General features: G+C 45.5%; 1 protein-coding gene and 1 long non-coding RNA gene across 2 annotated transcripts in view; both read right to left on the bottom strand.

Annotated features, from left to right (window-relative positions):
- LOC102922391 (chondroitin sulfate proteoglycan 4-like) overlaps window positions 1-27,342 on the bottom strand; it is a 69,646-nt gene that overhangs the window by 27,559 nt on the left and 14,745 nt on the right. The window contains 5 exon segments of the mRNA XM_042261545.2: window positions 1,195-1,393; window positions 13,216-13,392; window positions 18,255-18,725; window positions 20,343-23,903; window positions 24,615-24,778. Coding sequence (XP_042117479.2) covers window positions 1,195-1,393; window positions 13,216-13,392; window positions 18,255-18,725; window positions 20,343-23,903; window positions 24,615-24,778 — 4,572 coding nt within the window.
- LOC143268675 (uncharacterized) lies at window positions 8,068-8,843 on the bottom strand. The gene is made up of 2 exons (XR_013044744.1): window positions 8,705-8,843; window positions 8,068-8,154 (listed from the first exon to the last, which is right to left on the bottom strand). It is a non-coding gene; the product is annotated as an uncharacterized LOC143268675 (long non-coding RNA).

The following is a 27,342-nucleotide window of genomic DNA, read 5'->3' on the forward strand; positions in this document are numbered from 1 at the left end:
GCCCTTCAGTGGAGAAAGACCCGCTGCAGGCGCAGGCCAAGCTGAGTCTTTCTGAGCTGTAAGTCTCTTCATCTCATAAATGGGGTCATGACTCTGTGTGGCTCGGAGGATTAGGAGCACTTGTGCATTGACATGTTCGGTGTGACGGCGTCTCCCTGTGCTGCCTGAGAAACGGAAGACATTTAGGAGAGTGCCGAAATAAATCTATGCGCCGGGTCCCAGGCTCCAGTCTGTGGCCGCCACATGAGAGCGAGCATCCACATGCTAAACTGTGTTCAGATTCCTGGGCGAGCCTGCGTGTTAAGTGCACAGATCATCGGGGCATCATTATCTCTGAATTTAGAGGGTGTCTTCGCTTCCTTGTCTTTATTATATTCTCAAAGAAGACAGTTTAAACTCAATGGGGAAAGAGTGAGATTTAAGCTTTCAGGTTCTGCATTCCTGGATGGAGATCCTTTCCTCTCTAGCTGCTGCCTGCCCTGGTCCACCGACAAGGACAGATTTATAACAAAGCCACGCCACCCTGGCAGAGTTCCTGAGCCAACTTTCCAGTAAATGTCGTCGGTATTGATTCACTGAATGACTAACAGGAAGCAAAAAGGGCCTCCAACCAACATCAGGATCTCATAAACACAGTGACAGCCATTCATTCATGAATACAATGCTTGTACAAAAAATGCTTTGTTCACTCATACATCCTCAGCATCTAGAATGGTACTACCTGACACACAGTTGGTGTTCAAAATTATTTGTTCAAGAAAGTTGTATTTATGAAGCACCTATACTATGTTCTAGTCAATGTTTGGGTGGGGGGTGAGGATATGAGAAAGTCTGCTCTTTCTTAGAATGCTTGCACTGCCCTGGGGAAGGGAGATAAAAAGCAGAGATCTAACTCAACCTACACTAGTCTCATAGTCAGGGCAAGAATGGAGAGTCACAGAGAGATGCTGTGCCAGTCAGTGAACAGGCTCTTCAATGAAGGTAACCGATCTTCCATGCCCTCCTGAGTAAGCCTCAAGGGAGGCATGGGCAGGTTCTAGTGATTTTATTAGCTTTTCTAAACATGTTCTTTAGAAACCTCCAGAGCTTGGGAAGTTTCCCCATCCAGTGCTCTTCAGTCAGCCGTTCTGAGGTTCGACAGCCGCATCACTCGCTGCTCAGAACACAGCAACTTGACCCTGCTCTGCGACTTACCAGAGTGCACGAACACCAGCCGACCCTCATCGATCTGCGCCTGGGTGAAGTTCCGGACGCTTCTGCCGGGAGCGGACTTGAGAGCCAGGTGCCCGTTGCTGGGAGGAGTGACCCAGTAGACCAAGTCCTGTGGGAAGGAGTCCCCATCTTCTGCACAAAGGTCATCTCTGGTCACCTCAGTGACAGAATTCACCCACACCTTAAAGAGAAGAGAGCCGATTCCAGTCCACGCACATAGTTAGGACCCGGGGCCCCATTGGAAAAGATGAAAAAAAAAAAAAGAAAAAAAAAAAACCAAGCCAGTTCACCGGAATTTTTAAAGAATGGAGTTGCTTTTTAAATTTTTAATTGTATGCATATAGGTGTTTTACCTGCGTGTCATGTGACTATGACATGTGCGTCTATGTGACATGTACGTGTCCGGTGCCAACAATTTAGATGAAAAGTATTCACTAACGATGTACTCAACATTAATTACAGTGCATATGCACTGATGTAAATATCTAACTATAGAGCCAATAGTTACAAAGCACCCTGTGTGCCGAACAAACGCTAAATACACCACACGAATTTCAGCTAATGCAGCATCTGCTTCATTAGGTTGGTTTGAGACTATCTACACATTGCTTTCAGCTGCTAATGGTCTCACCAGCTTTTAAACAGTCGAGGAGGAGAAACACACATTGCACATTTGTTATTCCCTTATTCTTCCTGTCTTACATGAAAGCAAGGGCCTGGGTTCTTTGTTCTTGTGCTGTTTGCCGTACTGATGGTTCACATCTGTAACCAGAGCCGAGAAACATGGCTGCTTTCCTCTGTTAAAATCTATGTGCATTGCCTAAACATCTCTCTCTGTCTCTTGCTCTCTCACTCTCTCCTCACACCCATCTCCTCCACACTCTGTGTGTGTGTGTTCAGGTGAGTGTGTGTGTGTATGCATATTCATGTGTATGCAGGCACACATGTGTGTGTGCACATGCCTTTGGAGACCAGAGGAAAACCTCAGGCATCTTTCTTCAGGGCCATGCACTTTGTCTATTTTTTAGCAAAGTCTTTCACTAGGACCTGGGGCTCACGGATTAGCTCAGGCTAACTGTCCAGAGAGCTCCAGGGATCTGCCCATCTTTACTTCGCCAGCACTGAGATTACATCATCATGACTGGGTTTTTATGTGGATCATGGGGATCAAAGCCAGGTCCTCACACATGCATGGTAAACACTTTACCGACTGTACTTAAACATCTTAACAGTTAACCAAATTTATTGTTCATCTACCATGTGCCACCAAGTATTTTGGACACCTGCACTGTATCAATGACTGAAACGAAGGAGTCATGTCCTTGTGGAACCTGCACTTCAGCAGAGGGCACAGAAGGACACAGAGAAGAGGCAACAGGCACAGTAGGAAGTGAACAATGTAGTGAGCTATAGCATCACTACACCATGAAAAAGATAAAACAAAGTAAGGGGATTCTGGGATGTGGAGGAGGGCCGAATGGGATGAAAGAGAGGCCAGGCATATATGTGCATATTCAGGCATGGGAGAAGAAGTTGGTGCAGGGCAGCACTGGCGTTAGGGGGGGTGAAGAGGCCATTGTGGCAGGAAGAAAAGAAGGAAGATAAAGGAGAAAAGGAGATGTTTTTAAGACAGTTACTGACTTGAAGATCAACTCATGTCAATAACAACAACACTGCTCAACATTCAAATGCTTGTGTGAAAACTATTTGTGTTCAAAAACACTGGGTTTTATGTTTGTCCAATGACAGTCGGGGTTCAAGTCTCTCTCTCTCTCTCGGTACTTACGAGCAATGTAACCTTTCCACATCTCTTAATTTCTCTGGGCCCTAGTTTCTTCATCAGTCACAATGAATGACGGGGTGATTATGTATGCTGGGTGATTTGATTTATGTATTTAGCACAACTTTACCTGACACAGCGAGTCTTCAATAAAAACTAGCTTTGTGTTGTTACCCATTTTCTTCAAACGTGACTTGGTTGTGGTACTCAGTGACAAATCCAGGTTCTTTTATGTGCCAAACAAGTGTCCCATCGCTGAAGATACACACTCAGCCCAAACACTAGATTTATTTTTATGTATGCACACCTGTGTCTATACATACATATATGTGTGCAGGTACCCTAGCCGGCCAGCAGAGGGACTCTTATCTACTGAACCTACAGTTACAAGCCGTTTTGAGCTGCGCCATGTGGATGGATGCTGGGAACCAAACCCCAGGCTGAAAGAGCAGCAAGTGCTCCCAACCAGCAAGCCATCATGTGGGACATTCTTCAACGGCACTCAAGAGTGCCCCAGCTATGGTGACAGCACCAAGGTTATTTCCTAACCACATACTTCATAGTTTGTTTAATGCCACAGCATCCATGATGGGATGAGGAGTTCACCTGTTAAAAACTGCGATTACTGATGAAGTTCTCTCTCGCTGTTTGGAATACACTCACTGGAGACTTTCTGCCCCAAGCTCTAAGGACATCAACTTTTTAATGTCTACTAAAACCACAAAATGAATGGAGTGTTCAAATGACAAGATGTCGGCCTTCACTTAACTTGTGGAAAGGCCGCAGTTTCTATAAAATATGTAAGTCAGCATGTTTAATAAAATACCATACCCAGTCATTCCAGTTTCAGGCTTTACATTTTAAAATCATTCCATGTGGCTTATTTTTATTTCTTCAGGAATGAAAACTGATTTGGGAACGTGCTACCATTTCTCTTCCTATGATTTGTAGGCACTCGTTTTTTCCAATCAAAGCACAGACGAGCCGCCAGAGCACATTTTCCGAAACCTTAGTCCCTCTACGGCTACACAGTGCTTTTTCCCCTTCTCACGTCTGGAATATACCATCTTCCAAAACAAATGGAAAATCTGTCCCTTAAAACAAACACTCCCTCAGGTCTTCATTTCTACTCATATCCAGTGTAGGTCAATCAGCAGCCCCATTGCTTCCAGGGCAGCTTGGTTCGGTGCCCAGCTTTGGGCCACAGTAACTTCAGATAGGTGGGGGGTGAGAGGACAATGATGACCTCGGACTTGAATTCAGATCTGAAAGTGAGCCCAGGTTCAAAAAATAACTGCCGGAAAGACAACAACACTCAACCCTGGGGCATGCCCTCCAAATTCACCTGAGCGTGTAAGAGGAAGTGTGGCTGACCTATGGGCGAACCGATTGGTTCTAGTTACGACCCAATGCCATCCGAGTTGTGATACCGCCATTCAAAGACCGAGACCTTTGTTTCGGGTCTCAGGGGAGTTGTGGAAAATGTTCTGCACTCGCTGCCCTTCTGTGTGGCGCTCCAGGATGGTAACTGGCTCTGTAGCCTTCCTTCTTCCACTGTGCCCAGGTGTGAAGCTCCTTTCAGTGACAAGGACCGGCCAAAAGGAAACAAGCCGGGCCAGGGTGGAGCTCAGAGGGAGAATTCTTGGCTAGCACACCCCGGGCCCTGCGTTCAATCCCTAGCACCGTCCAAAGCCAAGCCAAGCCAAACAAACAGAAAATTAACTAAATGGTTCTATTTTTAGGGTAAAAACAAGGCAAAGCACTATAGTATTATATTACAGTGGTATAGAAACTTGGAAAATGAAGAAATGAAGCCCCCTTGTGGACAAAATTTTATGTGGCCTGTATTTAAAAAAAAAAAAAAATCACTGGTTATGCTTAAACACAAAAAGCACTTTTAGGGACGGACTTCAGAGCCACTCGGGATGGCCTGACTCTGAGTCTGGTTTGTCAAAACACAAATGATCCCACACACCACCCAACGGCCTTAGCGACAGAACTGGAAGGCTGGTGGTTTCGGGATGTGTCTTGTTACTGCAGAAGAAACGCAATCCTTGAAATGCTGAGTTAGAGAAGGTCATGGTTGGACTTGGGCTCTGAACTCCCATCCGGAGTCCAGGATGCCATGGGGACTCTAGTCTCCCAACCCTCCTGGCCTTCTCCAAAGCAGACTCCGGGTGGACATTCTTGCTATCACAGACCCTGACAAGAGTAAGAAGCATGAGGCCATGTCAGATCACCTGAAGGAGGTCAGAAATGACATAAAATCTGGGCCAGGGAGATGGCCCAGCCGGTAAAGGCACCCGCCGCCAAACCTGAGGACCCGAGTGTGATCCCTGGGACCTACAACGAAGAAGAAAAAAAATCCACTCCCTGCAAGTTGTCCTCTGACCTCCACACTTGTGTCTGGTGCACGTGTGTGCCTCCCTCCCGTGCCCCAAAATAATAAATGTGATTTAAGAAAGAAAAAAAAAATGAAAGAAAGAAACGTGAATCTGAAGGCCTTGTGGGAGTCGCATTTTGCCTCTGTCCCAGATTCTGTCTCTGTCATATCCATCTACTGCCCACACCCGACCCCTACTCCCTGCAGCCCAGGCCCATGTACACACTAGAGCAGTAACCTCCTCCTAACCTATTCCCCCAGCCCATCACCTCCTGCAGCCCAGGCCCATGCACACACTAGAGGAGTAACCTCCTCCTAACCCACTCCCCCAGCCCAGCGCTTCAACTCTCACATTTAATTCCATGTTCCTGGGAAGCTGTGAGCTTTTCCTACTTCCTCCAGGTCCTTGGAGTCCTTCACTGTAACTGTGAAGGAAGAACCAACGGTGCTTGGCCATCATGATCTCAAGCTCTTAACTTAAGTCTCTCTTCTCTCTTCTCTCTTCTCTCTTCTCTCTTCTCTCTTCTCTCTTCTCTCTTCTCTCTTCTCTCTTCTCTCTTCTCTCTCTCTCTCTCTCTCTCTCTCTCTCTCTCTCTCTCTCTCTCTCAGTCTTAGCCAAGAGTTCTTGACCTGTGCTACAGTTTCCTCATCTTTAAATAACAATGATATCACATAGGGTTGTTTTAGACTTACACGAGGTGCTGAGCCCAACACCAGGCATAGGATAAATACTTCAGAAGTATTAGCTACCACTGTGACTGGGAAGTGGCCGTTCTCTTCACCAATGAACCGCTCTGAGATACAGAGAAGAAACGTCACTGTCAGAAGCAAGCCCCTCAATTTGGGGAGAACTAGTCACAAATTTGCTCCTGGAAAATGTACTCTTGTGGCTGTTATTTTAATTTAGTGCATATGCTTTCCATATTCACTTCCCATACTGTTGACAGGCCTGACAATTCTTTAGTATTATTGGCAATTGATTCATGGAACACCCTGCAATATGACCAAGACACTTAGCCTTTCCATGCTAATTTGCCATTGTGACTAGACAGTCTGGTGGGAAAGACCGAAATATTTTGAAAACAAAAATAATTGGGGGCAGAAAATAATAGCAAATCTTAGATTCTAGGAACTGCCTAAACAGGCTTTTTATGTTAATAAGGCCAATCCTGGCTGCTTACTGGCTCTTTTCCTAGTTGAAATTAGATTGAGATTGATAGTATGTATTAGTATTGTGCTGTAAAACTTCAATGCACAAAACTACATTGTTCTAAAACTTCAGGCAACTTTATTCACCGTGTGTGTGTGTGTGTGTGTGTGTGTGTGTGTGTGTGTGTGTGTGTGTCCTCAACTCTACCCCTTTTACTTGGGATATTTAAATTCTTGTCATTTGTTATTTTGACTCCTTTGTGACCATGGCTTTGAATGACCACAGCAGTCCATGAAGTGAGCTGTCCGGATTTGAACGAAGATACCGACTGTTCACCATCCCATCCTACTTCCTAGCTGGGAAGGGCAAATTCGTGTGGAGGGGCAATGAGCAGGTGGGGTTAACTTGGCTGGCAGAGCTGGAATGATGAACGGTCATAAGGAATCTTCAAAGCTGAGGACAGCAAGCAGGCTTCCCTGCCTGGAAGACAGAGGACTCTTAATGTAGTGAACTCGGGCAGCATTTGGAGAGTGGGTGATTAGAGGTGGTAGCAACTTTGTCATAACCCTATGGTATCAGTTTCTGGGAGTTCAGGATTAGTGATTTCAACAGATAAACCCCTAGAACTTGATTCAACTCATAAAAGGCCAAGTTTCAGGACTCCATGATGGCTCAGTCGTAAAGTGCATGCCACAAAGGCATGGAGACCTGGACAATCCTCAACACCCATGTGAAAAGTCATGTCTGTCTGACATGCTTCTGTAATCCCAGCACTAGAGGTGAAGACTGGGGAGTCCCTAGTGCCAGCCAGGCCAGCCCAACTGTGAGCTTCAGTCCAGTGAAAGACTGTCTCAAAAAACAATGAGGTGGGAACTTGGTTAAAGAAGATACCCAATGTCAACCTATATTCTCCATATTCATGTGCATATGCACTAAAGGCACATATACATATATACATACACAAAGGTCATGTTTTCCCAGAAACAGAAAGAGGGAGAGAGGGGCATTGTTCATCCATATCAACACATCTGGCTTTGATAGTTCCATAGCTTGCAATGCCTTTCAATTATCCAAAGTAGTAAATACATTTTACACACCAACCCTGTGTGTATGTGTGTGTGTGTGTGTGTGTGAGAGAGAGAGAGAGAGAGAGAGAGAAAGAGAGAGAGAGAGAGAGAGAGAGGGAGAGGGAGAGGGAGAGGGAGAGGGAGAGGGAGAGGGAGAGGGAGAGGGAGAGAGAGAGAGAGAGAGAGAGAGAGAGAGAGAGAGAGAGAGAGAGAAACACAAGGTATTTTGGTACTGAAGATTCCATTTCATTTAACATATTTTTAAAGTACTGATTTGGAACCATAGAACCTGTAACTTACAGATCATTCCCACAATGGGTGGCAGGTGTGGACTCGGAGCTCAAACTACCCAGGCTCAAATCCCACTTTTACTAATTGTATGGTATTTGTCAAGTGACTTAACCTTTCACTGCCTCAAATATTTATTGTAACCCTCCTTTAATTTCAAGAATTATTGAAAGAATTAAATGAGAAATTATAAATCAGTGATACATTTATAGCTGGGCCTGACTCATGAAGGGGGGAGGGGCTTGCAAATGTTGGCTGCTTCCCAGTCTTTTCTCTGGAAACCAAAAGAAAAAAAACTGCATTATACTGGGGGGGGGGGGGGGTTTCTTACGCTCAGAAATCAACTCTCAACCTGGAGCTGATATTTATCCTTCTCTTTTTCCCACGCGTTCTTCCCACCACTCCAAGTTCTTCATGGCAGGCTTACTTCAGACTGCTCACCTTTGTTCTGGAACACTCCTCGACTAAGAAGGCTCCTCCCTCTACTATGCATACAAACGAATCCTCTCACAACCCCAGCCCTACGTCCAGAGGAGTTCATAGGAGTGAACGGCAGATTCATCTCCTTAGAGAGGTCCACTTGTGGCCTGGCCCTTGGCTGGTACCTGAAACTGTTAGCCAGCTTTCTACACTGACTTAAACGTCCCCCAAATGGTAACAGGGGTTCATGCTGTCTAAACCATCGTGGGAGAACCATTTTCTCCTGGGGGCCTGGGATTTGTTCTTACCAGGCAGAAGGCGCCTGCCTACCTGACCAGTCCCAAAAAATATTTTGGCAACTAATGAGCTCTGTGATAGAAGTCACTTTGTGTATGTTGTCTCACCTCGCTGGGCCAATTGACTGTGCCCCGAGTGACTTCACTGGAAAAGCACTCCGAGAGCTGACCTAGTTTCCTCTGGACTCCACCCCGTGTGCTGCTTCCCTTTGCTGATTTTGCTTCAGTCTGTTTCCCTGAAATAAACCTTAGCCACCGCATGCTGAGTCCTGGACATGTCTGCCAATCCCACCTAGGGGAGGCGTTGGTTCCCCTAACGGGCATGCCCCCTTAGAAAGGTCTTGTCCTTGGAGAGATCCTCCCTCTCTGTAATGTAAGTGCTGGCCGGCCAGAATCATCCTGAACGGTGGGTGGAGAGAGCATCTGAGAGAGACTGGGCTCCAAGGTCACGCCTTCCTTTATGACCACACTATGTTTTAACGTTCCCAGCAGTTCCTTGGGGAAGACTGTGAAAACAACCCCAGTTATAGCAGAGACCAGGACTCAGTGAACTTTCAATCAACGTACGCTTTTATAGCAGCATCTAACCACCGTTGACAGCTACAGTTTCTTTCAGTAACTAACAGGTCCCTTCTCAGATGACTCTGCAAGCAGCCTCTGTGGGAACTGCCACAGAAGAGCCTGTGTGGGGGAGAGGCGCAAACATAACCCAAAACAGGAGGTTTAGACGCTGGGCCAGCCAGTACACAGCATTCGAGGAGAACCGGGTAAAGACTGCGAGGAAAACTCAAACTAGTTCCAAAGGCATAAGTACTGTCCTCGGGAAATGCAGGGGCGGAATAACTCACCATGCTGTAAGATAACTGAAGCGCTAGAAAGCCTACTCCTAGGTCCCATTGCCTCGAACAAATAATAACAAATACTGAAACTCCAGCCGTTTTCAACAATGCGAGACCGGCTACCTAGACTGGCCTACACGGTGGATTCGTGGGTCCTGGAATGCTTCATAAACTGAGGTCAAGGTTTACTGCTTCCGACTTCACTTTCATCCCTTTCTTCCTGTCCTCTCTGCCATCTGTCGGGCCACCATTGTCAACAAAGGTCCTTTGCTGCTGCGTCAACGGTCACCCATAAATGGTGATGTGCCAATGCCATTCCACGGCATGGTGGGCGAGGCACTTCCTACTTTGAAAATAAGAGAAAGGACTTGGCTGGCATGAGCAAAGCCCCGGGAACTCCAACACCAATTAGACACCAAACAACAATACCCTTTAAGTTAAAAATAGTTGATGTTTAAAATCCCTCCTTCAAAAAGCACCCCGAAGAAAGCATGTGGAGATTGTTGGAGGGTAAGTCAGTAGACCTAACGGCCAGCCCCTAGTCAGGACCCTCATGCCCCCAAGTTTTAGTTTCCTAACTGAAAAAGGGAGACCGTTTGATACTATTTTTTAAATGATAAAATGTATCAAAAACATACATAGTAATACATACCCAAGCATGTATATATACAAAGTAATATATATATATATATATATACTAGTAGTATAGTATATATATATATATAACTAGTATGTATACTGCTGAATATACAATCCAAAAATATACATTTTTGTTTTTATTTGACATTTACAAACTGAATGTGGATTTAAATTACATAAACATGTAAGATACAGTGTGTGTAATGATCAAGTCAGAATAACTGATATTTCCATGTCCCTAAACATTTATCATATTTATCATTTTGTTGGTAACCTTCAAACTCCTCTCTTCTAGTTCTTTATATGAATGTTTATTGTATAGATCAGTTGATCTATGTGAGTTATTTACTGAGTAACACTGTCAAAACTCATGATAAACTAATGGAGCCTTCAAGACCCACAGTTAAACTCAACCCTATGGACAATCAGAGACTGTTACCCGGGTTTTCCTGTTCTTCAGCTGTGACTATAATGAGCCCCAGAAACAGAGGGAGGACCAGTGAAGTACTCCAAGGTTCACACGGCAAAGAATGAAAGGCAGTGTGAAGGAAGAGGAAGAAAAGTATTTCAACAATGGAAACTAACTGTATCTGGTTAAACATGCTGTCTTGGAAGGGGTTAAAACGGCTCTCACGGGACCCCGAGTTAGTTCTCAAGAGAGTATGTGGTTATGAAAGAATCCAAACCCCTCCCTGTTCTCAGGTCTCCTGCGTTTTCAGAAGATGTCTTCTTCCAGGAGCGCCTGCCATCTCGATGCCTTTGACACCAGGCCATCCCTGGAGCTGGCTTTAGCTCTTAGGGTCTCCAGGATCCGAAACTGTGAGCTACACTAACCTATTTTTCCTCCAAATCACCCCAATTATTTCATGATAGCAACAGGAACAGCCCACCCACAGGCCTGTGAGAGAGTGGGTTTGTTTTTGAAGGGGTAAAATCTGGCCTCCATTACCTGCTTAGACCAATTACAGATGTCAATCTCTAAGGAACACCCTTTTTAACTTTTGTACTGTTTTATTAATTCTTTGAGAATATCATGCAATGTATTTTGAGGATATTTACCACCTTCCACTTCTTCCCCTTACCACACCCTTCCATCCCTTCCCATCCAACTTTGAGGGTTCTTCTTCTTCTTCTTCTTCTTCTTCTTCTTCTTCTTCTTCTTCTTCTTCTTCTTCTTCTTCTTCTTCTTCTTCTTCTTCCTCTTCTTCTTCCTCTTCCTCCTCTTCTCCTTCTCCTTCCTCTTCCTTCTTCCTTTTCCTCCTCCCCCTCCTCTCCTCTTCTTTGCCCCACCTCTCCTCCTCCTCCTTTTCCTTTCTCCATTGAGGACAGCTTATATTGCCCAGCTAGTCCAGAGGGTGGGGCCTGCCCTAGTGTGTGGTCTGTCCATCACGGGGCACATCATTAAAGAAAACTGACTCTCCTTCTCCCAGTAGCTATCAAATGTCAACAGTTCTTCAGCTGACCATGAAATTACAAGTCTATCTTCCCCCATGTATGTTGGGATTTTGTTTGGCCAGAGCTTTCCAAAGTCTTGTGCAAAAGCAGTCACAATCACTGAGCCCGTTTGTGTATCTGTCATGTCTGGAAAACACTGTTTCCTTCATGTTACCAATCTTTCTGTCCCCCTCCTCCAAAAAGATTCCTAAGCCTTGCAGGAAGGGGTATATGTGGTTTGGATGAAAATGATCCCCACAGGCTCACAGGGAGTGGCATTATTTGCAGGTGTGGCCTTGTTGAAGTAGAGGTGGCCTTGTTGGAGGAAGTGTGTCACTGAGGGTAGGCTATGAGGTTTCAGAAGCTCAAGCCAGTCCCAGTGTCTTATTCTCTCTTCCTGCTGTCTGTCAATCTAGATGTAGAACTCTTAGCTCCTTATCCAGCACTATATCTACCTGCTTGCTGCCGAGCTTCCCTCCGTGAAGATAATGGACTAAAGCTCTGAACCCGTAATCCAGCCACAATTAAGTGTTTTCCTTTATAAGAGTTGGTGAGGAGTTGGTGTCTCTTCACAGCAATAGAAGCCCTAACTCAGACAGGATGTGACATGAATGTCTGATTTGGGGAGGAGCACTCCAGTCTTTTGTTGTCCGCACATTGATTATTTGGAGGTCTCTTATAGCTCCCATCTGCTTCAAGAACCATTCTTACGTGTGCATTGTACATAAGCAGGCATCAAGCCTGACCACAGCCACAGAGCATAATTTGCAATTTCCTGATATTAAGTGCTGCTCACCCGGACAATATTAACTTTCCCACCTTCACACAGCCAACAGTGGAGTCATGACTCTTACCCAGATCCACCTACTGCAAAACTTACTCTCCTAACCATCATGCTACCCGTCTAGGGGGAACTGTCCCTGTGTAGACACCTCCCTAACCCACTACAAAAAGACCATGTCTCAGCAAGGACACCGTGGCTGGAACCTGCTCAAGAAACGCAGAAATCGAGGCCAGCAAGATGGCTCAGCAGGTAAAGGCACTGGTCACCAAGCCTGACAACTTGAGCTAGATCCCTGAAACCCATATGGGAGAAGGAGAGAACCAGCCCTCACAAGTTGTTCTCTGGCCTCCACAAATGTGCCGTACTATGTGTATGTGTGTAAACACACACACACACACACACACACACACACACATACACACTATACACATACACAGAGAGAGAGCAAATTGGCTGTTTGAAACCTGGAGCTTATGCAGGGACACTCGGCTCAGTCTGGGAGGAAGGGACTGGACCTGCCTGGACTGAGTCTACCAGGTTGATCGCAGTCCTCGGGGGAGGATTTGCCCTGGAGGAGGTAGGAATGGGGGGTGGGCTGGGAGTAAGGAGAGGGGGTGGGAGGGGGGAGAATAGGGGAACCCGTGGCTGATACGTGGAATTGAATGATATTATAAAATAAAATAAAATAAAATAAAATAAAATAAAAGAAATGTAAAAGAAAAACACGGAAATTATTATCTCCAACAGTATCCAACAAGTTATTTCAAGTAATAACTAATAATTCTTTGAAACAGGGGAGACATGTTAACATACAAGCATGGTCATATACATGCCTTGCTATTTTACAATAGCAATGATATAAATCCGAACCATTTTGGCTGCCCTAAAGTTCTTATATTAAATCAAAAGCGCACGGCACTTACCTGGAGGATTTTATTGGCTGTTATTACTGGAACCTTGTCATTTACAGACTCAACAGTCACAAAAAGAGTCCGAGGCAGACTCTGTTTCCCAAGCTCTGAGCTGTTGGCCAAGACGGTGAGACTGTCCAGAGACTCCTCACTGCCGTTATGAACGTAGTAAATCAACCCCTGCTCCACCTGAAACCAAACCAAGAAAAGCACTCAATCCCAAACCACGACCGAACTGCTACAAAAGAGGCCCAAGCTTAAGAATCTCCCTAAAGCACAGAAGCATGTCTCCATCCCACGAAGTCCGAGTGAGCATCAGAGTGGATGGATGGCATCACACTGCATCCTGAAAATAAGTGACATACCACTCCACCCTAAGGATGGGTTTAAGGAAAGGCAGAGAAATGCAATGTGGTGTGGTAACGAGCGTACTGGATTGGCAGCAGAAGACCTGAGTTTAAATGCCACTTCTAACAGTAACGTGTGCTGCTGTGCGTAACCCCACCTTCCTACCAGCAGGACCGCACAATAAAGTTCAAGTTCTACTTGCTTATTTAAAGTGACTACATTGTGAAGGTTTTGATTCTTTTATTTGACAATTCAAACGGTTAGATTTAGGCTCCCATAGGGTTTAATTTCTCTTCCTTGGGAACACATAGATCAGTGAAACTATTAAGTTCCGCTAAACATATTTTCTGAGCTAAGAAGGCAGTGTTTCCTTAATTGTTTTCCATGTTTGAGGTTATGTGTGATGGTAAGTTTTAATTGTCAACTTGAGACAATCTAGATTCACCTGAAAAGAGCATCTCAAGGAGGATTGTCTCCATTGTGTTGGCCTGTGGGTATGTCCCTGGGGGCTTGTCTCAATTAAGTTCACTGATGTAGGAAGAGTCAGCCTACAGTGGGTAGTGCCATTCCCTAGGCAGGGGGTCCTGAACTATTTAAGAATCAAGAAATAGAGCTAAACATGCGCAAGTGAGCAAGCAGCATGCATGTGTTTATTTCCCTCTGCTCTTGATTACGGATGTGATGTAAGTTCCTGTCACTGTGGCTCCTCTGTTGTGATGGACTGTGACCTGCAGCTGTGAGCAGAAACAAACCCCTTTCTAAGCCACTTTTTGTTGGGGTACTTTGTCATAGCAACAGATATGTAACTAGGACAACCTGTACTTCCTGATCATGAGCCCTCACTTTCCTAATAAATCATGTACCTCTTAAGTTAACATACATCTATCTCCTGTAGACAGACTATGGCAGAGTACATGACGATCAGAGTATTCTACCACAGAAGATCTCTTTCACAGTGATATAGCAGTTGTAATATTTATTTTTATCCCTGTTAGATTCCATCATTTTTATTTCGGTTCTGCAATGGTCACTGCGTGGTTTAGTTATTCCTCTTTGATAGGTAGAAACCAAAAATCTGATGGAATTCCTTTCCCCTTTCAAACTTGACTACTGGAAACACTGATGATTACAGGTCAGCATCAGAGATCAAGAGCACGCATGTTCAAGCCAGACTGAATTTAGCTTCAGTGAGTCTGTGACCGAAACACAATGGCAAGAACTTCCAATGCCCCAAAGGAGTTGTTGGAATTCTGAACAAGTCTCTGGGGCTGTGTTTGTTTTGACAAAATTCAGCCAAAAATTTTAGCAGTCCAACTTTGCCCACTCCCGTGGCGCACTTCCCTTTGAACAAAGTCTTTTGATCTTACAGGGGTGTTTCTGACAAGGAGTGAAAAGTCCAGTTCCCTCCAGGGAAAACCATGGCCACCCATACACAGGTGCGATGAGACTTTCTGGAGTTCCGTGGGTAGAAGATTCCAGACAACGGGCCTAACCTCAGGTTCCTAGACAACACGGTGTTAAGCTACTCCAGAACAAACAATGAGAAGGACTGATCAGAAGCTGAGAGAATTCAGAAGTGAAAGCACTTTAGGGACATTGATTGTGCTCACTTCCGGGACACTTTTCCTGGAGAAATACATCACTTCCCCCAAATGACACACCCTTTAATGAGGAATTTGTCCCCAAATTGCATACCATTTAATAATATTTGGCTGAAAGCTGTCTATTCCTATCTTTTGAAAGCCAGAAAAAATATCTGCTGATCAGATTAAGGGCCCAGCCCTTCCTAGCTTCCTTTTCTGGTTTATATTTTTCTTACAGTACGAATAACCTTCATAAAACCTGCTGTGTATTTCACATGTTTCTTGCCTCTCTGCCTCCCTTGTTCCCTCATCCCGGGAACTCCACATGACAGAGTTACTGCCTGATTAATTCACCACTGTGTCCTCATCACCTAACTGCTGTGGGATGGGCTTTCTGTACACTGTGAATATGTGTTGCTACCATTGGTTAATAACAAAGCTGCTCTGGCCTATGGCAAGACAGGTTATAGCCAGGCGGGAAATCTAAACAAAGATACAGGGAGACGAAAGACAGAGTCAAGGAGACGCATCCAGCTGCCCAAGGAACAAGATGCCAGCAGACTGGTAACGCCACGGCCACATGGCAAAATATAGATTAATAGAAATGGGTTTGGGGCTAGAAAGATGGCTCAATGGTTAAAGGCACTGACTGCTCTCCCTAAAGAACCCAGGTTCAAATCCCAGCACCCACATGGCAGCTAACAACTGTCTGTAACTCAAAGATCTGACCTGCAGGCAAAATACCAATGCACATAAAATAAAAAAAAAAAAAAGTAAATAAATTAAAAAAAAATAGAAATGGGTTAATATAAGATGATAGAGCTAGCTAGCAAGAAGCCCGAGCCATAGGCCAAACAGTTAATAATTAATATTAAGCCTCTGACTGGTTATTAGGGAACAGGCGGGTGGGAAAGACTCATCAGACTACACCTAACTCTAGAAGCCCTGACACAAGACATTCACAAACTTCTTATTGAACAAATGAAGCCAGGGTCTCTCCACCAAGACCCTGAAGGCCACAGACACATAGAATTAGTGTTACTTTAAGTGATATTCTCAAAACCTAGAGAATACAGGGCTTACATATAAAGAGACAGTGTAAGGAATCACCTGCCCAACAGGGACACACGACCTTATCACATGTCTGAGAACAGGCTGAGTGAAAACACAGATGCCCCAGGGAACAAGCACGTCTCTATACACAGATTTCAACAAACCTTCCTCTTATGAACATGGCAGTCACTGACTTGACTCAGACAGGACCCAGAGTATGTGAGATTAAGGGTACTTGATTCAACTTACACCAGAGCAGATGGCTGCTCTGGGTGGGTTTTCTGGCCTTTGAGATGGAAGCCATGAGAGAGATGTGAACGAACAGTCGTCTTCCCTGGGTCAGAGGGAGAAACTGTTCTTCTACCCTCTGCATCCTGTTTCTTCATGGCTTCCTAATGATACTTGGGTAAGTCTAGCCTCCTTGACAGTTGATGTAGACTACACCTCCTATGCACAGAGGAAGGGACCCCCCAAATGTAGCCCCAAGCAAACTCTGCCCTTCCTCGGCCTGTGGAGTACTCTCCTCAGCCAGCCAGATGGCCTCTCGTCTCTCAGGCCTCCACACTCGGAGCCTGCACGGCCCTTCTCTGGTTCCTGATCTGTTACTTCTGTGTTCTTTATCTAACTCCTCAAAGTCTAGATTGAACATCATCCCTTTGCAAAGAGTGACTTACGACCTTCTCTCGGCCCTCCAGTTAGAATTGTGCAGGCCAGCTCTATGCTCCTACAACACTACTGTGAAAATACAACATAAGAGACCAGAAGAGAGCATCCCAATTAAAGATGGAGCATCTGGCTCCTCCACTGCATTTCCTGAGGCAAGGAGTATGTTTCGGGTACCATGGTAACACATCATGACTGAAACAGAGCAAGCCTTTAGGAAGTGGATTTGAATCCATTAAGAATCCCGTAACTTGTATTTTCAAATTTTTATTTACTTTTATGATTGGGTGTTTTGCCTGTATGTATGTCTGGGCACCACTTGCATGCCTGGTAGCCATGTCAGATCCCTTACAACTAGATTTACAGATGGTTGTGAGCCACCACGTGAGTGCTGGGAACTGAACCTGGGTCCTCTGCAAGAGCAATCAGTGCTTTTAACGGTTGAGCCAACTCTCCAGGCGCCAACCTGGAATTCTTAAAGGCAAAATGAAGCAACACGCATATGTTTTTAGCTGGAGAGGCGAAGGCAGGCAAACATGGTGGGAAGTTGTTTGTGGTTTCCAACCAAAAGAGTCTGTGTTGCTAGGGCTTTATAAAGGGGATCTGCAGGTGAATTTTCAAAATGAAAGAAAAAATGGTAGAAATCATTAATTTATTCCCGTAAGAAAGCAAAGTCTAACGATAATACCAAAGCAAAGAAATGAGATAGCAACCTTGAGTTGACTTTGGTTATTTTATCTGCTTTCATATCTGGATGCCAGAAGAGCTGATTGCCAGGACTGAGTCACTCTGGACCCCGGTGGCCCCATGTTTAGCAGACAGCACGGTCTTTGTAAAACACCTGGTGACTGGATGGAGGGGTAGGTGAATGAAAAATGTTCACCAAAGACAAAATAGCTGAGTGTTCCTGGTATCAAGGAGAGGAGCAGAGTGCTCTTGCAGAGGTAGGCATTAGTGCCGATGGCACAGTCAATTCACGGTGTACAGTCAAAAGTCAGGAGACTAGGAGAAAGCAAAAATGAAAAAGAAAAAATTCAAGGGCATCTGATAATCTTTCTGTCACATAGTTAGAGAGTTTACGAGGGGAATAATGCCTCTCACGTTGCAGTTTCGGCAGAGCCAGGATCTAAGAGTTTCCAAATTCACGTCAGTGAAAAGAAATGTTGAAATGTTTTTAAACTACAGAGGCCCATCTCAGGAAATAGTAAATACGGCATCAGCATCACTGAAGATGTTTAGGCAATGTTAACACTGTGGGACACTAGAGACAAGCTTCTAGCATCTTGTGGGAAGCTGGACTCCAAGGTCCCATCACCCTAAAGCCTGTGAGTCTAAATGACAAAGAGCCAGTTCCAACCCACCTCTGGCACAACACACTCAAATATATTAACTGAGATTTATTACCTGTTTCCTGGAAAATTTCATTAGCTTTACTCTTGGAAAATTGGAACTTTCAATATAACCGTGCTTTGGTGGTTCCAGGAGAACAAATTCACAGTCAAGACTCTCAAAATACTTGCTTGGAATTCTGAGGTGGTCTTGTAGAAGTGCTTTGGAGCCCCCTTCTCGAACTGTGAAATTCTGTACCTCCAGAGGTATCCACTCAGGGATGATATCCAAATGCACTTCCATTTTCCTTACAAAGTGGGAGTCCTTGGTCACATCGAGGGTGAACTGATCCTTTGGTTGGCCGGGAGCAGTCTGTACATAAAGGACATCGCCATTGTCAATATCCTGCTGGGTGAAGCTCAGAGGAAACTTCCCATCTGTACCCATGCTGCCGTCTTCTGCTGGAGATTTTTCGAGGTATCCATGCACTGGTGGAGTTCTGACTACGAACACTGTCTCCGGAGGCATTTCGTCCTCATCCCCAGCCTTGTGTTTACAAACACAACACCAGAAGAAAAACACAGAAAGAACTATCAGAGTCAAAGCTGTTGATGAACCAAATGATTTCACTTAATATTGACAAGTAGCCTAAGTTACAATCAGGGTTGTTACACAGCTCAAAGCCAGGTCTGACCTAGGGCCCATGCCAGTATTTGGAATATCAGCCCTAGACAGTCTGTCCGTCTGCCCGTCCGTCCGTGTCCGTGTCTCTCTCTCTCTCTCTCTCTCTCTCTCTCTCTCTCTCTCTCTCTCTCTCTCTCTCTCTCTCTCTCTCTCACACACACACACACACACACACACACACACACACACACACACACACACAAAGTTAATAGCCCTTGAGTAACTATGAAGTATTCCCACACAGCAGTAAAAACTCTGAATATTCTAAAAATTAAGGTCAAAGAATTCAGTGTTATAAGGGAAGGGCTGGAGGCTTGCCTCGCATCCCTAGCACCATGGTGGAGGAATTATAAAGAGAAGGAATCAAAGATGGTTTGAGGAAGAATAGTGGCGTCGCTGAAATTTCACAACCTTAGAGGAAAGCGCTTTTTCCCTGTTTAGTGTTCTGCTTTCACTAGCTCAGCAGTTCCTATGCACTGTCATTTCATTGATTCAGCAAAGGCCATTTAGAGACTGTATCTGCAACTGATTTACACTCGCAAGAGGGACCATGCCCCCTCGTGGTGAAACATACTAACTCCCTAAGCTTGAAAAAAAAAAAATGTGAAAAGCTGGTGCCTTCTATTCCCTTAGTCAAGACTCGGTATTTACCAAACTGATTCTAGCTCAAACTCATCTCTGATATTGCTGGTCACACTTGGAAAGCTGCCTGTAGTCCTGAACACAGGGTCAGAACTGCCTGTGTGTCCGGCCAACTGTTAAAAATACTGCTTGCCCATCCTATACTCTATAGGAGACTCCCCTAAAAACAACAGCCCAGTCACACTGATCCCAGGACTGCCTCCTAGAAATTTCAAGGTAGGCATCTGAGGGAAAGTCGTGGCTCTGTTCTCACACTGGTACTGCTCCACTGGTCTAGATCAGTTTTACCCATCGTTTTCAGGAAACTAAACAAGGCCACATCCAGAAATAAGGAGACTGTGCAATGATGCCTTAAGCTGTTTGGGGGAATCCTTTTTACGTCTGTTAAATTACTACTTCCTCCCATCAAAAATTAACCCATGTTGAATGTAATGTTGCTAGAACTGCTGTTAGCAACAAATAAAAATAAAAAGCATTTAATTTATCATAATATATACTTCCCTTCCCATAGTCGTACTTCATACTACACTAAGCATGGGCACACACATGAATGTGTATGTAAACACAGCCTTAACATTGTGCAGACTTTATTTCCAAGTGTGGGAAAATTGGCAGAATCAAATTCCAAACCTCCTGACTTTTCATCTCAGTGGCATATAAATATGTATAAAAGTGTGTGCACTCACATAGCTTAGAGCTATTCCCAGTACCGTGAAACACACAGAGAAAGAGAGAGACAGAGAGACAGAGAAGGCATTCTCAGAAGTAAACACATAGATTATTAGCCCCGAGTAGTCTAAGCCAATAAGAATGCCCAGTGCTTTGGATGACACCTACCTGGAGCCTTCCACTGCTCAGTTTTACTGGTTTTCCTTCTTCAACTATAAGGGTCCTGGTGTGCAGAATCTGAGGGTCACGTTGGTGACTCTCCAAGGACACTTGAACACAAATGCTCACATCTAAGTAGGCGTCTTTAACTTTCACTGTCAAGTTAAACACATCAAAGCTCCCATCGCCATCGTGCCTGTAAATCACGTGTCCCTGCTTCAGGTCATGCTGGGAAAATGAGTGGAAGACAGAATTGTTGACCAGAATCCTGCCATGTTTGGGGGGTTGCAAGATATGGAATTCAAATTCACGGTCCGTTCTGACATCTTGGTTTGTGGTGACGCTCAGGTTGGCTGTGGTGAGACAGCTGTCTCTCCCTCTGCGCACGAGCAGCCCGGTGTTGTTGACTATGTGGACATAGGCCTCTGACACACGGACCTCCAAGAGGGATGACGTGTAATGGACACCATCCGTCACAAACAGCAGGAATCGGGCAGAGTCTGGGCCGTGGTGCCTGAAGAGCACACGCCCTTCCTGGAGGTCCTCTTGTCTGAACTGGTAAAGCTTCTGAGTCGGGTCGCTGGCTTTCACCAAATCTCCGTTTGGTATGCCACGCCGAGTGTAGAGCAACTGCCCATCATCAAAATCTAAGTCCGGGTCATGGTAGCAGAGATCTGCTAGCGTCAGTAAGCGCTGGCTATCCCGCACAACATGAAAGACCTTATCCACCACTCGCACTGGCTTCTCATCATTCTTCAGCTCAACAGAAACGCTGACTTTGATTTCTGCAGGCATGTGCTCGGAGTCAAGACTTCTGACTCCTCCCTGTTGGCCCGGCTCTGTGGCAGAGGCCAGAACGATGAATTCGTCATGCTGGGTCTCAGAGTCATCGTGAACATATATCAGCCTCCCACCCTCTATGTCTCCATCTGTGAATCCGGTGATGCTCTTGTCACTTCCCCGAGAAGGGGAAGAGCTGAGCAGTTTCAGTTCCCCATGCTGAGGAATCTTGGTGACTTCATACTGGAAGACATGATTGTCCGATGTTTGAACAAACAATTCCGATTTTGAAATTAATGTCCATTCTCCTTCTTTTACAAATAATCCGGTGTTGGTTAAAATAATATGTGTCTTTTCTGCCTTAAGGTTTATCCTGAAAGTATAGTTTTTTGACTCAATGTGTTCTACAACAATTGAAAAACTAAAAGTATCCTGTGAGTGTTCCCTGGGCCTCCCCTGAGGTTCATAGCTTACCTTGGAGTCTGTAATATTTTTTTGACTGAAAACTGAACTTGTTTTAAGAACTTCATTGCCGAGTAGCAAGTTTCCTTTCTTAGGTGGGATCAGTAACTTGAAATAGAGTTCCCTCTCAGCTACTTCCACACCCTCTGTTGCAGCCTGCAGATGATCAGAATCCAATATTTTCTTGTTTGCACTGCTAATCTCTAGAGGACTATTCTTCAGAAGTGTCAGTTTCAGCCACTGAACAGTCACCGGAAACAGGAGCTCTTTGCTTACCCTTCCTTCGATGCTAACTTTAAATTTAAAGTGATCTGTAACATTTTCTTGCTGCAGTTCTTTGAATGAACTATAGTATCGAATCCGACCCTGGTCAACGGAGCGCTGAAAAAAGCTACTAACCTGTTTCCATTCCCCTTTGGATCCCCGATGCTGAATTTGGCCAAACTGAGGTGGACGGGTGATATCATAGCGAGTGTCCAACTCATGTTGTTCACCATTTACCTTCACTGACAAGTCGCTCTTCGTGATCAGAACCATACCACCCTGTGGCACCACCACGCCATTCCTACCTGCCACTTCAAAGTCCTAAGGAACAGCCATGACACGCAACACCACGGTATTGCTAACCAGCTCACCGTCGGTTGCTCTCAGAACAATCCGAGAGTTCCGGTGACCCCTGTGCACGTAGAAAATGTTGCCTTCTTGTAAATCCACATGTGTAAAACCATTGATGGCTCTCCCAGGGTCGTGGGCACTTTCTAAAAACCCAGCATCTGCATTGAAGTTGCTGAGAACTGAAAGTCTGAGATGCTGAGACTCTGTGTCGGGGTCTGACACCTGTACCACATTGGGGGTCAGTTGTTTCTTTGAGTTCTCGAAAAGAAGCAAGTGTCCTTCTGGGAGCTTAAGGTAGGGGGGGTCATTCACTGGAATGACAATAATGTTCAAAACATGTGGGATGGGATCCTGCAGCTGGGATGGCACCGCCTTCTTGCTACTAGAAAAAACCCAAAATGTAAAAGAATCTGTAGGCTCTTCCGAACCATCGTGGACATACCACACTTTCCCATGCCTCAAATCTAACAGAGTAAAAGTCCTCTCCTTTTCTTGTGCAGACCAAACGTCTATCTGAAGGAAACCGTGAGCTGGCATTTCCTGTATTTGAAACAGTATCTGAGAATCGTTGATACCCAGATCCATAAAGTCCACATTCACCTTGATATGCTTTTGTCCCAGTAAGGCCCGTCCACCTTCTTGGACTTCCAACTTATTCAAAACCAGAAAACTGCCACTTTGATTTCCCAGAGGGGAACCGGTACTGGGAACCGCAGTGGACGGGGATGGCTCCGGCTGAAACCAGCCTTCTGCAGTCACAGAAGGATTTGTACCATGGACGCTGTCGCTTGTGCACCCAGCGGCAATGTCTTTGGAAACAAGTGCATCCCTCAGTGCCCTCTTTTCCGAGTTTGCTTCCAAGGCTCTCAGGCATCCTTTCAGAGAGATGCCTCGAGCAGATTTCCCAGGCACAGACACAAGGCCTCGCCCCCGCCCTGTTTCCCACATCCGGTGATCCAGACCTCCCACGAACAGGGGGCCTTCAGAGACCAACGCTTGGCTTTGCGGAGGCAGTGTGCCGCTTACCCCGTGTTCGTCTACCACGAGGTCCAGATGCCTCCTCGTGACTCGGAGCTGAACAACGTGCCACTTGTGGTCACTGACCAAGGTGAGGGACGAAAGCTGAGTTTTTGTTTCTCCCCTTCCGACGTGAGCCTTCAGTCGACCCTCGTGTATTTCCAAGGCAACAAAATCTCCTCCTCTGCCTGACTGAAATAAAAGCATGGCTTGTTGGGTCCCAGTTTGCACAGCGAATCTCAGTGTCCCTTCCCCTTGTACCCTCCATTCTGGAAAGGCGACATAGGACCTAGAGCTGAAAAAGCTAATAGCTTCATTCTTCCCAGCAAAAAACTCCTCGCTGCATCCCAGGGACACCTCATAAACCTTCTTAAAACCAGGGTAAGGCCGAAGCGATGTGAGGATCTCCCTCTGGTTAAACACCACACCCTCTATGCATCCTCGGAAGTTGGGGGTCTTGCTGTCCAGGTAAGGGACGCTGAGTCCCCCACGACCTCCTACATAGACTCCATGGTGAAATGTGAAGTTGTGCGTCCCCCGACGAAGCTGGCCAGTTGTCTCATAATGCTTATCAATAACCAAGAAAACATTATCCTTGCCATAGTCCAGTTCCAATGAATGCCAAACCAAATCGTCCACACGAAGTCTTTGTTCAGAAAGGAGGATCGGTTCACCCGCACCCAAATTTATTTTCACCTAAAAGAGACAAGAGCCATAATTAGTGAACCTCGTCAAGATGTTCATCTCGTAGTGCTTCACTGGGGGGATGGAGGTGCTATGGATTGACCCCGCTAAAACTCATGGTGAGGCCTGAATCCTGAACCCAGCAGTGCCGAGGGGTGCTGAGGCCTCAAAGAGGTTGTTAATAGGAGTCAAGGCTATGCTTTTGGGCGGAGTGAGTTCTCTTAAGGAAGTGGATTGGTGATGTAAGAGGGGGTGGGGGGTTAGAAAGCAGGCTGTCCTCTTGCTTCTTCCCCCTCCACCATGATGCCTTCACCAGAAGCCACGCAGGCTCTACCATCATCCTCTCACGCACACCCAGAAATGAACCTATTGTCTGTGTCCTTTATAAATTTCCCAGCCTCGGGCATTTTGTTATTGCATGAGAAAGGATAGAGACAGAGAGGGAGGGGAGCGGGGGGGGGGGGAGTGGAGGAAGGAAAGAGAGAGAGTGAGAAGGAATTTGGCCATGAAAACCTTCTATAGTTATGGGTTACATATTGAAGTGAAAAATAACAAGGTCAGAATATTTAAGACATGCTGGAAAAACCGGAAGACAATCCACCCTAAATAAATGGTACATCACTTTATTCTAGCGAGAAATGGTTTCTTCTCTTTTTCTGTTGATATGTGTTCTCTAGTAACGGAACGCTTATATAGTTTAAAGATTTAAAATAACAATAATACCTGTAATATTCCTGACAGAAGTTCTATGAGGCAATAGTCAATTTTCCCAGCTGCAAGAAAAAGTAAGCCTTGTGGCTTGCTGGTTTGAAATCTCAATTGAAGAGACAGCCCGGAGGAAACTTCTGTGATGCTGAGTCCCACGTAGCTTTCACCATAAAAGGATGCTTTGGGGAAGAAAAGCACAGGTCAGTGAACTTGCTATACAATGATGATGCTTCACATTCTCTTCCTCCTCACAGACTGACCCTGCTCAAAAAAGCTGCCCCACCAAAGACCACGCCTGCTTTCTAGGGTGGCTCACAGACCCAGCACAAATGTCTCCAAACACAGCCTTGTCTTCCCTAACTTAGGACAGCTCTGAGGGGTCCCTCTTCATTAGAACACTTCAAAGGGGCAGCCACGGTTTTCACTAGTGCTGAAGAGCAGCTCAAATTCTTTATCTCCACAAGTCCGCTCCCTTGCCTTCGGCAAGGCTGGACTCCAAGCTCCCCCTAACAACACTCCTGCGCGTTAAGTTCCATCGCCGATTTACCTTCCCATGGAACCTACCTGGTACTAGAAGTAGCCTGAAAAGGTCGACTCTGGAAAGGACTGGGTGTTGAATCGCCCTCAACTGAAATGACAATTGGGATGAGTGTCACTGCTCACAGGTGGGGCCCAGAAACCCCTGGCAGTGATGTTAAAGTTCTGTTGGTTATGAACTGGGATGGTACAGCTGTGACAGAGCACATACTAGTCCTGCTGTAAGACCCTAAGCCAGAAAAAGCAGAGGGCCAATATAACTACGAGGACAACGGAACTGGGTACTGACTGACAAGCTTGAAGTTTTACAGAAGGACAAGCCCAGAAAGGTTAGTGTTAGTCACGACCTTTGTCCTCATTTCCCACAGCAGGAGGACAGAGGAAGTTGAGACTCACACCATGAACCAATCACCAGAGTAGCCAAGCTCAGAAAGTCTCAACAAGCTTGCTCTGATGCGGCAAAGGCTCTGGTTAGATAAAAGCGGAACACTGCTGTGCGAAACTGGGACCCTGCATTGATTCCATCAAGTATCTTGACTCCCAGACCTACTAGAGCCCTCTGCATCAGCAGATGTGGGTTATTCTCTCATCAAGGCCAGCACCTCGGAGTTTGCAGAACCCTCTCTCCACAAGATACCACGGGACCTCTGAAGACAGACCTCGTTGCTGCCAACAGCCAGATCCAAAAGCAAAGGGCAAGTCACAACTCAACCTCCGTGGTCATGGGTGGCTAGATATGGGATAGATAATGCAGATGCGAAGAGGGTGTCCATGTGATTACCTTGTACACCTCTTGGCAATAAATAAATGACGGTGGTCACCGGGGCATGCTGGCGTAAGTTGTGACATCAGGTGGCCACTGAAGCAAGAAGGGGTGTTAGTTGGAGTAAGCATCTACAGCGAATCAGTAGGTAAAGGAAAATGACCACTCTGATATGGTTCCCTGGCTTTACATGACAGAATGAATCCAAGTGATGTGTGGGATAGCCCATGGTAGACTCTGAGACAGACACTTGAATCAAGGACTGTGGACATTGGTTGATATGAATGCTATTGGAAAACAGTCTCCAGCACCTTCAGAACCTCCGAGTCTAGTGGAGACTGTCACTGAGATGACATCACAGTCTAAACCCTTTCCCCCCAATCAGCCTCCTTCTCTTTCCTTCCCTCTACCCAGAGGTCGATCCAAAAACACTTTGTCATCAAGTTCATGCATGTTTATCTCCAACCAGAGTCTGCTTTGGGGCTAACCTAACCTGGGATCCCTCCCCTCCTCTCCTCTTTGGTCCTAAGGCACTCTGAGCTTCTCTTACTCAAGCTTTAACTGCAACCTGCTGAAATTGCAATTTTTGCATTTATCTCCTGCACTATTCCATGAGTTTCTTATGGTGGAGACTACCTTTTATATCTTTGTCTCTCTGGTACCTGGCCCAGTTCCTAGCACATGGGAGATATAATAAATTCAGTTGGTTCTCCTTTTGATAGGCTATACAGACCCATCCTTCCATTGAATTTTGTACCTATCCTTGTACAAAAACTCTAGGAAACTGCAGCAGCTTACCCAGAGGGCTAGCCAATGACTGACTAGAACAGAACTCGGTGCTAACACTCATGATCTAGAGCCCGCTGTCGATCAAGCTGAGACTATTATAGCAGCTGACAGCACATCTTTGCTTTGTGAGCCCTGCCCTCTATCGCTTCCCTCACTTCTTGACATTCCCCTGTGGGAGAAATCACTCGGGTTCCTCCTATCTCAGGCCCTCTGGCTAAGGAACCTACCTGAAATATATGCAGAACAAGTAGGCACTTTTTTAATCGAATTACATGGGTTTAATAGAGCCTTCATTCTATAGTCAAGTATTGGATCTTGCCTATGAATTTAGGTAAAGACAATGGTTGGTTGGAGTTAGGGCAAAAAGCAACAGTCTAGATGTGTTCCTGTTTTTATTTGTTTGTGTTTTTTTTTTATTACCAAAACATTGAGTTTATATAAAGGTGTAATATGGTCTCTGCAGAGTTCTCTAGATACCATAAGCACTCCCTATATATATTAGAAGGGTCCCAAAAGAGCAGAGAAGGAGAGGACAGGTTTCTGGAAACTCAAAATCCCTCACCCTCAGAGCCCTGTCCCTCCCAGGACCTCCCATACTCAAGAGACACTATCACCTAGAGTTTACAATCACCTTTTTTCAGAGAAAAGTTGACC

The sequence above is a fragment of the Peromyscus maniculatus genome, chromosome 15, assembly GCF_049852395.1.
Source record: "Peromyscus maniculatus bairdii isolate BWxNUB_F1_BW_parent chromosome 15, HU_Pman_BW_mat_3.1, whole genome shotgun sequence".
Lineage (NCBI taxonomy): Eukaryota > Metazoa > Chordata > Mammalia > Rodentia > Cricetidae > Peromyscus > Peromyscus maniculatus.